At 45.2% G+C, this 15451-nt stretch overlaps 1 protein-coding gene across 2 annotated transcripts in view; it reads left to right on the top strand.

Moving 5' to 3' along the window:
- The window catches only part of LOC6551017, a 70176-nt gene extending 57384 nt beyond the window's left edge, over positions 1-12792 (top strand). The window contains exons 11-13 of one of the 2 annotated variants that reach the window (XM_015155171.2): positions 9775-9857; positions 9993-10274; positions 11868-12792. In XM_015155171.2, the coding sequence (XP_015010657.2) occupies positions 9775-9857; positions 9993-10274; positions 11868-12543 (1041 nt within the window). In that variant the 3' untranslated portion in view covers positions 12544-12792. Of the gene's footprint in view, positions 1-7531; positions 8952-9774; positions 9858-9992; positions 10275-11867 lie in introns of those variants that run through there. The other variant, XM_001978232.3, reaches the window with a different exon arrangement.
- The last annotated feature ends 2659 nt before the right edge of the window (positions 12793-15451 follow it).

The raw sequence follows: 15451 nt of genomic DNA, 5'->3' as shown, positions 1-15451 counted from the left end.
TTTGCAGGGCATTCTTGGTGGTTGCGAGCAGCAAAGCCGCCATAAAACTGGTCCAGCCCAAATTGACTCTACTATTCTGAAGGTTTAGGCGGTGACTGGGGAAATTTCGAACAAATATACCAATTGCATCATGATATATTTCATAATTCAACATTATTATATGGTATTGTATGGTAACTTTTCTTCACTGGCAATTTTTTTCGATTTCCATTACTTCTGCCGGATATTTTGTGCGATCAGCCCACAGTGGGCAAAACCTGGGCCTGGGCAGATGCAATCTGATTATCAATCTGATTATCGCCTCGAGTGTTGGATGATGGCTGACGGCGGGCGGCAGAAACCCGCAAACCGCCGCTACCATCACCCTCCTTCAAAGGATTCACAATTTTCGGCGCGTTGGAAATTATGCCATCCATAAAGGGCCATGGCGAACGGGCGAGTGAATGAATGGCAAATGGGTTGGGCTCTTAGTTTTTTGCTTTCGGACTTAGCCCGGACTCCAGAACCCGGACACACCAGACCACTTGCACCCTGGACACAGAAATTTGCACAAAGCGCACATCAAATCGAATCGAACCGAATCAATTCAGCGTCAGCAGATTTGATAAAATCATTCGGTGTGGCAAAGATGGCGATGGCGATGGCGATGGCGATGGCGATGGCGAGATGGCCAGCACTTTAATATCCCATTCTGGCCACCAAATGGCGTCCATATACTCGTAGAGGGTATCCGCAAGGAAACCGATGGCAACATTCGCACATATAATAAAACTTATTTCCATATTCCAGCTAAATCCTTTGGCCATGGCCTCCTCCTCCTCTCCACTCCTCCTTTCTCCTTTCCACTGCACTCCTTTCCATTCTTTTTTGTTCGCAAAATTTTCTGTTGCCACTTAGATTTTAGCATGTAGATAAGCAGAAAAAGTATTTCCGCTCACTCGTGCACACTCGAAATCAGCGAAGAGGATGCAATTTCTTTTGCCCGCTCCCAACTCCTTTGGCCTTTATTTTTATCCTTTTCTCGGGAGGATCCCCAGCAGGCGAGGGTCGCTCCTGCGGTAAAAACGAGGGTGATGACGCCCTGATGATGCCCATAATTCATCATAATGGATGTCTCACTACGAGTTGATAAAGGTGCTCAGATTTGGTAAATTCAAATGGGAAATTACGGGGGCTAATTTAGGTGATTTAGCTTTAGCTTTCGAGTCCGGAAATGAGGCCATTTCATGTTTTTTTTCATTTCCGTTGGTAGTGTTTTAAAGTGACAAATGAATTAAGTAGCGAATTATAACTGAGGTCATTCCTTATGCTTATGTACAATAAATCAGTGAAGTTAACTTCCATTTTAATTCGAACAGGTAATTCAACCATCTTGGTAATCTAGGTTGACCTGGGCTGCCGAATATTTATTAAATATTTTATTTAAACACCCGCACATAATGTGATGAGCTGGTAATCTTAGATATTTTCACACGGACCGATGGCTTTTTATAACGCGACCACACTTCTCTTCTTTTCGTAATAAATGTGCTAAGCTGCAATTTGCCAGAGATTCCCCAATGGGATTTTAGCGAAAACGCGGCGAAAATCTCATCACTGCAATTCATCCTCAAGCGCACCTCGCGCCGCAGAAGTCCTTCACCGACCGACACCCGCTTCTACTTCCCCTCCGCCCCTGGCAACCGAAGGCAGCCGGGGGAGATGCATTCGTATCCTGGCTCCCAGTTTGCCCTTCCCGCGACTAAAGTCTGCGTTTTGGCCGCATCCTTCGCAAGGCGCTTGCCATAACTGCATGCAATTTGGTAACAACCGCAATGCATATTTACCCTGCCACCGCACACACACTCACTCCCCACACACATACACCGGCACACTCGTCCTGCACACACACACAACCAAATGCCTTGAGTGGCATTTTAGTATTGCCATTTAAGCAATGGCAACGACTTGGGTGCTCCTGCCCCCGCACTGAGAACAAATTCAGCTTACATTTTTTTGGTATTTATTATTTATTGTATTTAAATACGGGTATTACTGATTATTTAAGCCTTATTTATTTGCAGTCATTTTTTAGGACCTGAAAAGGTAGCAGACTTGTATGGCAATTCTGTCGTGTTGTAACTTATTCAAATATTTCTGCCAGTGCACGTTTGCCGCTGGGCCAAAGTGCAAGTGCGCTGGCTGGGAGTTCTCCGCTTTTCGCTGATGCGATTGCATGGCGAAAGGCAAACGAAGCGAATCATTGTAGTGATATCCTGATATCCTTCCACTCGCGCTCCCACCTCAAGATAAACTGCATTGCAATGACAGCCAGCACATGCATATCCATAGTTTTTACGGCAATTGCGGCTGGTTCCGACCGCAGAGCATCCTTAAAATGGTGGAATCTGCATGGATGCTCGCATCACCCAATGGTGGCATATTCATTTCATTGAGTTCATATTTCGTACAATAATTGTTCATCCTATTGGGCATGCGAAGTAGCAGATTTGCGGATGTTCACATGTGTAGACAATAAGATAATTAAAATATTCCAATTAAATTCAAGTCAGTGTGTACAGTTTCTTATCTGAAGGTAAGAAAGAGTGAACAATTTTAAATTTACATCTAGTTGATGTGGCATTTTTCTAGGGTAGCTAATGTGCGGCGCCCCACAAGCGAGTCCCTTGCGAGTGCCTTGTTTTATTATTTTAAGCTCCGTCGAGAATGTATTTTAGCTAAATTTGATGGCACTTCTCATTGTTTCCAAGTGCAACTGTCGCTGCTCGAAATGGGATTGTTGCTGCCGTCGTGCTGCTGTTGTTGTGTGTTTCATATTTCATAAAAATTAAGTAATACGCGAGCGAGACGGGGCAATCGAGCGTAGAAAGGGACGGCAGAGGCGGAAGAAGGCAATGGAGGCAGGCAGGCAGGCAGGCAGGCCAAAGCCCCCAAAAGCCGGAGGAGTCCGCCAAGTGTCGGCCAGTTGAAGAGGCCCCCAAGAGCGTGGCCTGGCAGTCGTAATGGAAAAACTGCCATTTCCGCCAGTCGCAGCTCTCATGCGTGGTGCCAGGAGCGACGGGGTGGGGGAGGGGTAGCGGCGCAGCAAGGGGTTGTTGAGGTTGTGCCCCGGGTATGGTGGAAAACGAGGGGAGGGGGGAGAGGGTGGACTTGGACGGCTTATCTGGCCCTCAGCTGGGGGCTAAACGCGAGAGGCGAAAGGCAGAGCCTGCCAGGATGCGGGAGATCCAAGGCGGAGTATAGGAACAGGAGCAGGAACACAGGACCTGGACCAGAAACACAACCAGTGCCCAGTAGCCAGTCTCCCAGTTGGAGAAGTTGAATCCGAGGCTAAAACTGAAGCTGAAGCTGGAGCTGGAGCCATGTCATGCATTGGGGAAATGCAATATTTTATTCGAAACTGAAGCGAATTCTCACCAGTCGGCACACACTGGCGCACAGATAGATTCCCGGCCGGAGTGACGAGTGGAGTACACTCGAAGAATAAGTCGAAGCTCGGTGCGTGGGGGTGTGAAAAGAACACACTTTTCCAAGTTCATTCGAGTGCATTTACGCAGCTTGCCTGCTGAAGGGCCATTTATAAGCCTGTTTCAAAGGCAACTTTTAATTATTCAAGCCTACTTTAGATGCTTTAGAGTAATCTGGGTGCCACTGGTCGATTTTGCCAAGGATAACTTCGAATCTGTCCAAATTTTGTGGGGAATTAAGTTGAGAGCTCAAACCTTATCGATGAAAGCTTCCATTTAAATTTCTCCATCTTCTTGAATGAATTTTTCACATACCTCTCATTTAGAGCTGCAGGTTTCCCTTTGACGCTTGGCTGCTAATTAAGTGGAGTTTTCTTTGAGTGCAGCAGTGGGCTGCGTTTTGGAGTGCTGGAGTCCAATGGCTTTAAGCAGCAAGTAATAACCAACTTATGTTGCTAACCGTATTTCTTTCGCTGCCATCAATTTTCCTTAGCCTCCTTCGGTGCCGCTGGACACTGGCTGCATTGGCGAAATGAAATGAAATGAAATAAATCAAGCTGAAATGCAATTCGCCGAAGAAACACTCAGACCGGAGCCATAAAATAATGCCAAGGAGTTGAGAGTTCCGATGGTGAATTCCCGGGCCAGACAAGATGGGGCTAAGTGAAAAGCGTGGGGCTTAATGCGAAGTGAAATGCCTCCGGCTGGGGCCTTAACACGTGGGCGTGCCACTTAATGTTGCACGTCTCGGTGGCAGCCAGGAATTCAGTAGATCGATCTGCGAGTCAATCAGGCGTTCAATCAGCCACTCAATCAACCGGCAAACCGCAACATTTTTGGTAGGGACAACTCCCCTAAAGGTCCCCAGGCATCCTTTTTCCATTCGGATTAATGTTTGCCACCCCATTCCATTTGCGGTTTGGGCTGCAAGTAAAGCAGACTCCAATTAGCTGGAAAAAATCATAATTAAGCGCCAGTTGGGCGAAATCACAAGTGCACATACAGGACTTCAAAATTGAGGCTTTATTTTTTGCGGAAAATATCGATAAAGATGCTCGTCACGCTTTATGGGCCGGCAATCAAATTTCGGGGAAATTTATTTCCATTTCCTTGCTGCCCATTTGCATACTGGCAACGATTGTCAATAATCATAAAATATGATTTGGCCATTAAAAGCAATCGAACGGAGCAGAATATTTCACAAATGGCTGCCAATCAAACAATGGAAGCTGCGAGCATCAAATGCAGATTCGCTGCCGGTTTGAGATGTCGACAGGATGTGGACAGGATGCTCACAGGAAGTCAATAGATATACACCACATATATCAATGCATCTACATCTACATCTACATCTATATCTGTATCTTTATATTTGGGGATGGGTGCTGATTAGAGGCAAGTTGTTCGAAGTTAATTTTCGAAATTGCCCTCGAGCACCCTGCGCAAAAGGTGAACACTCCTCGAAACCCCAAAAATTCCAATTAAACAAATGCCAAACTTTGCGCTCACTCCATTCGTCTGTCTCTCGCCAGATTTTTGGGTTTTGGAGCCTGCCAAAAAGGCAGAAGTCATCAGAGCGCAAACCAAAAACTTTCACACATACAGATGTGTACGAGTACATACTCGCACATACATATACATTTTCATATACGCGCACCTATATAACTGCACATACGTGTATGTTGGCAAACAATATTTGGTAAAAATATTCCGTAGATTTTTATTAAATAACGATGGCCATATTTGGACAAGGCTATTAGGCACAACCATAACGATTCAACTGAAAATTCATAGTTACGCAATTAGTTTGGCCAATTAAACTGCGAACACCATTGATTTGCCCCCTAATTGGCACAAAGCGTTGGGAATTAATACCAAATCAGCAAACAATCGGGAATTTATCGCAAAGAAATTAACTAGGCTCAACTAAACTACATCAAAGCTAGCCCCACCCAAAACGTTTTGAAAGGGAAATCTACCCTGCGGTTTGATTATATGCACTTGTGGCATAGTTTCCTCTGACAAAAACCACTCACTAATCAAATACTGAAATTTACGAGTTCGTGGGAATATTGGGAGGGCAGAAGACAATTGGATTTGTGGGTCAGGGTGATGGGGCAAATGCTCTGGGCTGCAAATACCCCTGCAGACAAGCAGTATCTTTAAGGCCTTAATCAAACTCAAATAAAGAAGTGTCTGATTTTAAATAAGGAAATTGGATCCTGATAAGCAAGCCTGTTCTCAGCTTTGTGCTTCACTGCGTTAATGATCAATTACTATTATATTTGAATGGCATATAATAAGTTTATTTAACTTCTCTAATTACACACAGGTTCACAAATTTCGCTTGTACGAGTATTAAGGCATTTATAATGGACACGCTGCGAAATAAAGTTCTGATTCGATGAGTCGCAGAATGATTTAATGACTCTTAAATGCTTTTCTCCAAACTTTGAAAGTGTTTGAGAGAGCTGTAAAAAGTGCAGCCACAAAGGGCAGGGATGGACTGGCCGAAGTAATTTAGCTGTAGGCCGCAAACGGAAGGCCGGAAAAGAAGACTTGGAAAATGGGAGGCGGAAAGTGGGCAGGGGTCATGGGGGCATGGGGTCATGGGGAGAAGAACAAGGCCAAACAAAAGCAGACAGAATCAGAGACAGACAAACTCACTTGATGGCCATCATCAGCAGGCCCAGAAGGCACAACTTGTCACGTCTTTGTGGCCCCATCTCCTCTTATTCTTCTCTTTCGATACATCTATACATGTCTCTTTTGCCCCAACTCTCTGCGTCTCTTTCCCGTCCGCTCCCTGTGTGTGTTTAATGACAGGACAGCTGCAATCTGGTGCAATGATATCTATTAATTATGGCACAAACTCTTGCAAATTGAGTTTTATTTCTACTGAAGTGGATAGTCATTTGCATATCACTCATACGCCAAGTGTGCAGTGCCAACCCACAAATTGGCCGAGCTGCAAGTGGCAAATCGTTGACAATACAATCCAAATGGAATAAACTATTCCTGCTACCCACTGCCGTCCACCGGATTGAGTTCTCGCACAGGCTTAGCCTTCAGGCTTTGTGTCCATTCGGTCTTTGTCTTGACTACCAGGAAATCCAGTGAGAGACATGATTAAATTATCGTTGACTTTTGTTGCACCAGTCCCCAGCTGCCAGCAATCGAATCGAAGACAACCGGAGTGGTAATCGGGTGGTAGTCGCTTGGCATGGGGCTGCTCCCCTCGGCTAAATCTGATTAGTTGCTGGGATTCGTTGGGGACTTATTGTCTGCATATTGCAGAAATACTTTTGTGTGGAGGCAATTGCCTTGGCTACCATTTTGGTATTGAAAAATGATCTGAGTTGCATTTATATTTTCCATATTTTTCAATGCAATTTATACAGAGATGTCTGCACATCTATATAAACCATTCCTGATCTGTATTGATACAATTGCTTTGAATTGATACATTGAAACCTGTTTGAAATTCCTAAAATTCTAAGCGAAGCAAGATGATTTAACAGCTGGAGCTTACTGTTTGATTCCAGAGGTGTTCATTTTTGTCATTGAGGCTTAGGAACAGATAATTACATTACAAAAACTATTACATTAGATTATTCAATTGTTGACTTGGTCCTTGAATAAACAATTTATACGTTGACAAACTTAAACCGCATTTGATAAAATGCATATTATCATTTGACTGTCCTGATTATGCTTATTAAGTAGCCAGAGTTGCCATCGTATTGCATGTAGCAAGTGACGCACACCCTCCTCTAGCTATCTCGCTCACGCTCGCTCACACACCCATTGCCACATGCATAAGTAGAGTTGTCTCGCTCTAGAGTTGTCTCCTCTCAAACTTCTCTTGGTTAAATCGGTGATGTGAAAAGCTCACACTCTTTCTCTGTCTTTATCAACTTCTCTCTCTCTCTCTCTCTCTTCCTATCTATTTCTCCCTCTTTCTTTCTCTCTCTCTCTCTCTACTCAATCTTTATCTCTCCCTTTCTCTCTCTCTCTCTCTCTCTTCTGCCTGTCTTCTCTTTCTGTTTGTGCTTCATCCACAGGACGTGCCCGCGTTGAGTGACGGAATCTATCACATTGATTCCTTTATACTGGAAGCGCCCAAGAGCGCGATTTTCGTGGGATTACAGAATGATTTCTTGTGCGATTTCTCCTATTCATCGGACGGGCAAATGGCGCCCAACGTGGCGCATGAGACCCGAGAGGAGCTGGCCACAGTTGGTGGCGATTCGGACTTTGATTCGCAGATGGACTCGCCCAAGCAGACGTGTGACTGTGATTTCGATTTGGATGTGGACGAGGGCGAGCATATGGAGGAAGACGATGAGGAGGAGCTGGAGGAGGAGCAAGACCAAGAGCACGAGCATCAGGTGGAGGATCAGGAGTACGACGATGGCATTGGTTTCAGTTGTGACAGCGACAGCGGACTCACACTGCCCGAAGACGATGACGAGTTTGTCCTGGTCACCGGACAATGTCTGCCCAGCAACTCCAGTCACTCGTGCAGCAGTTCGATGCATTGCAGCAGCGGGTCTAGTGGCGGAATGGTGGCTACTAGCTCCTCCACCTCCATGGAGCTGGACATGGTTCTAACACCGCCACCGCCACCAACACTGGCCAAGCCCAAGTCCGGCGTTCATCCCCTCAAGTTCCTGCACAAAATCATCTAGAAAGAAACTCATTCGAAATTCATTCTCTCACGTTCTGCGGCGTTGATGGTGGTTCGGTGACCACCTGCTGCTGCTGTATGCAAATCTGCATCGACATCATTAAAATCGGGCAGGCCAAATTTTCGCAAAAAACGCAAAAAAAACTGAAAAAAAAAGAGAGCAGAAGAGAAGAGAAGTGATGCGATATCGAACGCATTTTCCGTGTGGCCCGACCTTCACTTTGCCCACGTAGTTCGTGCTGAGCTCACCACAAACCAGAAATCAGAACAAAATCAAATCCTGGTCCTTGGGGGGATTTGCAGTTCGGCGTAAATCTCCCCCTCATTAGTTAAGCTGCTAATTGTGTGGCGGACTATATCATAGATATACCCCTCTTAGGTAGGAATACTCAATGCGACATTGGGCGAACATAGTTAACAGTATTATGGATATAACCTCATTAAAAGGCTTACAGTTTATCGAAAGTATAATGCGGAAAATTATGCAACCAAGGTGGATCAAATATAAATCAAAATAAAACGAGTGCTGAGCATTGAAAAGCAATGAAATGCGTAATGGCGCAACTGAAAAGCGAATCATTTTACAGAGCCCTTTGATCCACGTTTCTTAACCCTAAGTAGCGATTGAAATTGTAATAATTTAATGTTCTCATTGGACGGACAATCGTGCAATGCAAAGCTAAGTAAATAGTTAACTGTTGGCTAAACGAATGGCTGCCAAACTAATACCGCACAAGAGCTATATACGAGTATATAACGATATATATATATGAAAAATAAATATCTAACAAAATGAAATGTGTACCGTGGGATCATTTGACTCTTAACTCTTGAAGCCAATTACTTGTTGGCATTTGGTCAGACGAATGAAGCCGCAACCGCAAGATAAAGATACTCGCCTGATTTATTTGGCTTGAATTTCCTTAGCGATTTGCATCGAACTTTTCTCATTTTTCCATTACATTCCATTTGAATGGGGGACTATTGTACAATAAAAAAAAATTGGCAAGGGGGACTGAAAGGTGCACGCAATGTTTGCCTTGCATTTCATTATGAATGCAAGTTGAGGTGGTTTCAGTTGGGTGGTTGGTGGCCATCGAGATTTCCAGTGGCTGTTCGCTGTGCTGCCTGCTGCCTGGCGGATGCAGTTCGTCCTTCATTATTTTGTATTTACGTATTAACGCTTCCCTTTATGCAGGCCATCAAGTGTCTTTCCCGGAGGATTTAAGCCTCCTGACCTTCTCCCCCATCCCCTGCCATGAAACACATACACATTGCCAAAATCGAAGTATTAATGAATGCATAAGTGACAGAGTGAGAGAGAGAGAGAGGAAGAGGGAAACAAGGGGGGAGGCGTCATCAGGTGGCAGCTGGCTTAATTATTCAACCACGCCCCTTTTCCAGCCCATCCCATTACACACAGTGCAGTGGGCTTTAAGGATATTATGTTACAGACACTCTCGATACGAGCATCGAGCTTAAGCCCGCTCGGTGGCCAGCCCGCCTCCCTTCCTTACCAAATTAATTGAAAATATTTATTGTTATGCTTATTACATCGGTCTCTTCCCTCTCTCTCGCTCCCCTTCGTCCAATCGATTCGCATTGGTTTCCCTGCAGGAGCACATCCGAGAGTCGAAGGAGAGCAAGCTGGACGAGATGGGCCGCAACTCCAAGGGTCGTTCGCGGGAGAACATATCCAGGTGAGTCTGCTCCATCTATCTGGATTGTTATTCAGAATGTCGAAGACCTAAATAACCTAATAAGTTAGGAAAATGCCCATAAAAGAAGGCGGCTGAAAGTACCTCAAGTAATTATATGTTTCCAACCGGCTGCAGGCAAAAGCACTCGCAGACGTCGCTGCAGATCCTGGATGATGTGTCCAACCGATACTATCGCGAGGCGGTTCCACTGTCGACGCAGTCCAGCAAGGCGGACTTCAAGGAGAAGGAGCACAGCATCCTGCGCCGCCATGCGGACATGACCCAAACCAGTCTGTGCGGCGTTGGCGAGGATGATGGCGAATCCTCATCAACGACCACGGCCACACACGAGTTGATGACAAAGGCGGCCATGTCGACGGTGCCCTCCAATGCCTGCGATATGGGCTGTCAGACGAGGTGAGTCCCAGACCCAGACCCAGACCCAGTTCCAATCCCAGCTCCCAGCTCCCAGCACCAGTTCCCATCCCAATCGACACTGTGTGTGAAGTCAAATAGATGCCAGAAAATTGCAAAGTCAACGGCGGGCAAACACTAAAAACAATGACAATGTGGAGCCGGGCTTAAGCCCTGGAATTCAGGAAGTTACAGCCCGGGTGGGGGTCTACTGGTTTATATGTACATACATACATGTATATGTGTATGTACGTCGCTCGAACAACACAAATCGATGCAAATATTTGTATTTGCATGCGTCTTTATTGGATATAGCGACAGGTCCTGCAACGTTGGAGTTGCTGGATTCGGGAATGTGGGTTAGCAGGATGGCGGAATGGCAGGACGGCAGGATGGCAGGATGCCAGGATGCCATGATGCCATAATGCCAGCAAAATGGTGGGTTGTTGGAATGGTGGATTGGTGGGCGGGGCTGACAGCCAGGCAGGCAGACATGCATAGGCGCAAAGGCGGAGGCGGGGCGGGGGCGACAGGCGGAATGCAGTGACACAATGCCGACGTGCCCAGATGAAGATGATTCATGCCACCAAATAGTGATGGGAACCAGTCACTGTCACAGCCAAACTGCTACAGGTTGTTCGGGGTGATTTATTAGAGGGTTGGCATTTATCAATGTCTGACAGTGTACGCATGAGCACAAACAGATTTAAATGCCGCGGATTAGAGGGATTTTTATTAAGATACAAGGCACCAAAAACAATGGATTTAAATGGTTGCTTTATCTTCTGAAGCTAACTTGTTTTGAATATGCAATTGTTTTGTGATTTTTTGAATTTACGTTGTATTTCTGCACTCAATTGATGACCGGAAACGTACTTATTTAAATGCTTTAAATGTATGGAATGTATGTTTTCTAATTTCAAATGTACCTATGCCCCAAACAAAGGACACATAGATTAAGCCACCAGCCTTGTAAATGTGTATTTAATTTTTTTTGTTTGATTGAGTAATTAAATAAACAAATTGCTTTCCTAAGTTCTATTACAATGATTTTTTTTCCTTCTCCCAATATCCAGTAACAATACTAACTACTGAGTTGCATTTTGAACATTTAAAGTGAAATCGAATTTGGTTAATACGGTTGGTCACTGGTCAGCACTGCCAAAGAGTTAGAAGTGTTAACGGGAACCGCTTTTTAGACCATATGGCTGTGAAAGCCATCTGACGGATTCAATTCAGCTGATTGGAGCTCACAATTGTCCCACAATCCCTGTCCCGCGGCTGCACAATCACCTTTGTGCTAACCATTGCCTCTAAGTCACACTTGGAGAAAAACACTAGTAATTAGTTCGCAAAATGTTGTACAAAAAACATACTTTGGCATACTTTGGCGGGTGCTTTGATTTCTATAGGTGGGATCTCGTTAGAAGTATTTGAGCTGTGTTACTAAAATCTGGTTTCTTGCAGTGTACCCGCAACCAATTGCCGTCGTGTGTGACTGACAAATATTAAAACCTTTCACTTTGCTTTCTTCCCACTTTCTCCTCTCTCCTCTCTCTGCTCTCCACTCTCCACTCTCTGCTCCGCTCACCTCAGGGAATCGCTGTTTGTCAACAGTCCCGGAATTGGACCGTCGGCGGGTCCGGGTGTTGGTGTTGCTGTTGGCATTGGTATTGCCGTCGCTCCCGGGGGCGGTGTTGCCACGCTAATGAGACAAAAGTCCAGCTCCTCCTCGCTGGGCGGCGGTGGCGGCACTGGGGGCGGGGCCATGATGATGCCGCCCCCGCCACCGCGCTTCTTCTCCACCTTTGGCTATGAGCCATCGGGATCGCCGGCGGTGGCAACGCTGACAAGGCGCAGCATGCACCAGCAGCAGCAGCAACATCCGCAGATGCCGCGCCAGGAGTCCATGGAGATGGAGGAGCGACACAGCGGCCGCTCGCACTACGGCGGCCTGCTGGTGACCTCGACGGCCAAGCAGCCGCAGGAGATCTGTCACCATCATCACCAGCACCAGCAGCAGCAACAGCAGCAGCATCAGCAGCAGCAGCGCATGCACCATGCACATCCGCATCCGCCGAGTATTGCTGCACGTTTGCCCGCGATGAAGGGGCATGGAGCAGCCATGGGACAGACAACGATCCTGCCCGGCGGCAACAAGCAGCAGCAGCAGCAGCAGCAGCAGCAGCATCAGCAGAAGAACGAGGAGTCCAAAGTGTTTATCGACATACGGAATTCAGCGCCAGACGTGATTATCATGACGTCCCATTGACATTTAAGGATGGCCCGCCAATCAGCAACAACAACAACAATGGTAGAGAGCAGGAGGAGGAGCAGCAACATCGGGGCAAAGAGGATGCATTACAGCAACTGGACATCGGCCAACATATTAACCGCAGCCGCAGCGTCGCTGATGACACAACAAGGACACAGAGGAGGCGCGCTGAAATCAGACAAGGGGGCGGTGGTGTTGCTGGTGTTTTTTTTCGCATCGCCCACCCACAACCACGACCACGACCACGCCCACAACCACCCACCACCCACCACCGCCCACACATCCGGTTCGCATTCCGTTGCACTCGTTTCGTTCTTAAAGCAAGGTGAACGCGTTCTTTTTTAAGCTGCTGCAGTCGCAAGTTTTTCGTAATGAAGACTTCGAAACTTTATCAGTAACTATTGTTTTTAAAAAGTTTTTAATGTGTCTTTATGGTATTTGGGAAACTTGCTTAAACAGTTGCGCTTAATTGAATTATGCTTTTTAATATTTAACTCGTTACTGAAGAACTTTCAAGTGTACATATTTATTTCTAATGTTATCTTTCGTTAAATATTTAAACATATGCCCACCGCAACTGTGCAGTGAGTCTTTATTCTTTTTTTGTTCGACTTATGTACACTTTTATTCGGTATTTCCACACCAAATGCAGTTTGTGCAACTCCCAAAAAGGTATGCGAAAATAAATGGTGTAGCAGCCAATCGAAGGGCCTTTAAGACGACTTAAGCCCACTAATAGCTGGACAGCAACTGGGGCTGACTGGGCGAGACAAATGGAAGATGTGTGTCGGTGCGTTGGCATCGGCCAGCCCCTTTGCAATAGCCATCTGGGTAATATGTGGACCGAAGGGTCCTGGGCAGGGGAAAACTCAGTTGTTGTAGCCGGCGGAGCGCAATTGCTGGCGACATTTGCCGGACATTCTACGGCTGCGACAGCGGCATTTTCAGCTGGAAAACAATGCGAACGCAGGACACAGATACGGATGCGGATGGGAATGCAGATACAAATACGAGGTAGTGGTAGTGGTAGTGGGGGTGGCAGTGAAAGTGGGCCGGACAGACACTAAGCAGACCGCTGACAACGTGGCGTATGAGCAACATGTTCCAGAACATTGTTATCGGACTCCATTCTAGCATTCTAGCAAACATACACCTTTCCGCATTTTCACTTTTCCCCCAAACCAAACGCTCGACAGGAACTTCTTCATTTACATGCATTGCGGACGTGGTCCATTTCACGACGATGTCGCGACCAGAGTCCATCCATCACGGGCACGTGCTCGTGGCTCCATTTCGGTCTTGGGTCCTGGGACATTTGGGGCTGGGAGCTTGGAGCTCTGGTTCTGGTTCTCCCAAAAAACTATTTGCGTGAAAATAGATTTTTAATTGAAATCGGAGTGGTCCATTGCGCTAGTTTAATTAATAATGATCGAAACTTTAGCCAGCTTGTGTTCTTGGCAACATAAAATTAAGGGTTTTCTTTAGCGGTATTTATAAAACAGCACCAATCACATTGACATTTATGATACAATGTGTAGTAAAGTCCTTCTCAAATTGTATCTACAAATATTTAAAACCTACGTTTAAAGCTTAAAGGCCTTTGAATGGACTCGGAAGTATTTTTCTTACTCATGCTCACATTCGTGCAGCACTCAATGGGTTAACCAAGGACCTGAGTAATCTTTTTAGTTCATCTGCCAACCAAATCCCTTTCAATTAGATAAATTAGCTGTGGCCACAGATACCTCCGCACCTGTAAAAAGTTTCCCCACTCACAATCTGGAATCCGTCGGTTCGCAATTAGCGTGGTCACCGTAATGCGGTTGGTTTTGGGTTTTCGGTTTTCGGTTTTGGGTTTTCGGTTTTGGGTATTCGGATTTCTCGTATTCAGTTGGCTAGGATCATCCCGACCGAGAACTTGAGTGGTCTGAGTGGTTCCGATGGTGTAAATATTGTCGCAGCTGGCCAAAAAAGTGGGGGGGGGGGGGGGGGGGGGGGGGAATGGCTTCTGAAAAAATAAAGATGACAATGACAATGAGGAAGCGAGGGTGTGGTAAATCCATTTGATTGATTGAATTTAAAGAGCAGCGACAGCCACGCGGGAAAACGGGGAAAATTACAAGACCGATGTCTGATAATGATAATGGCGGTGGCGATGATGATAATGATGATGATGGTGCAGTGCTGCACGATTTTTATATTGCCCTAGGGAAAGCTCAAATCATTAGAGTGATTAAAGGTCGAGCTGACTTGACAAGAGTTCCTTTGACTTGACTCGGACCCTCATCAACTTGAGCTCTTAAATCAGTCATGGAAAATTCTTGAGCTCTAAATTCTGTCAAAATGAATTCAGCCAATTGTAATTTTTTTTTCCTCTGGTAAATTTGTTTCACACTTCTATTAAGCATACTACGTTTTTTAAGCATCTTGACCCTTATCATCTTGTCTTTAAAATCAGCCGAGGATTAAGCTTTCAGCAATTTATGCAAATATACAAAAATAGTCAAAAAAAAGTCAGCAAAGAAAATGTTGTGAGACAGATTCACCACTGCTATCATTTATTTAAATTTTCTACAAAATCCCACACGTTTTTCAACATAACATTTATTTTTAAGACACACAAAAACAATTGCAAACGCTCTGAAGTCCTATGCAATTTATACAAACAAAAAACTTAATGCAAATTCAAATTGTACATTTATTTTTAGGAAATATTCAATATTATATTTTGTTAGCTCTTCTAAAAAAATTAATTCAGGACCCAAGGTTCCAGCTTAGAAAAATGAACACTTTCCCTAAACACATCATCTTACAAAATACGTATTTAAGGTCAAGGATATGTTTGTACATAAAACTAAAGAGAAATTTTACGTTTTTTAGGCTTAAACAAGATCTACTTATACTT

Source organism: Drosophila erecta, unplaced genomic scaffold (genome assembly GCF_003286155.1).
Source record: "Drosophila erecta strain 14021-0224.00,06,07 unplaced genomic scaffold, DereRS2 tig00000126-arrow-pilon, whole genome shotgun sequence".
NCBI lineage: Eukaryota > Metazoa > Arthropoda > Insecta > Diptera > Drosophilidae > Drosophila > Drosophila erecta.
The sequence above is the reverse complement of the archived record's forward strand: the minus strand, read 5'-3'. Positions and strand labels throughout refer to the sequence as shown.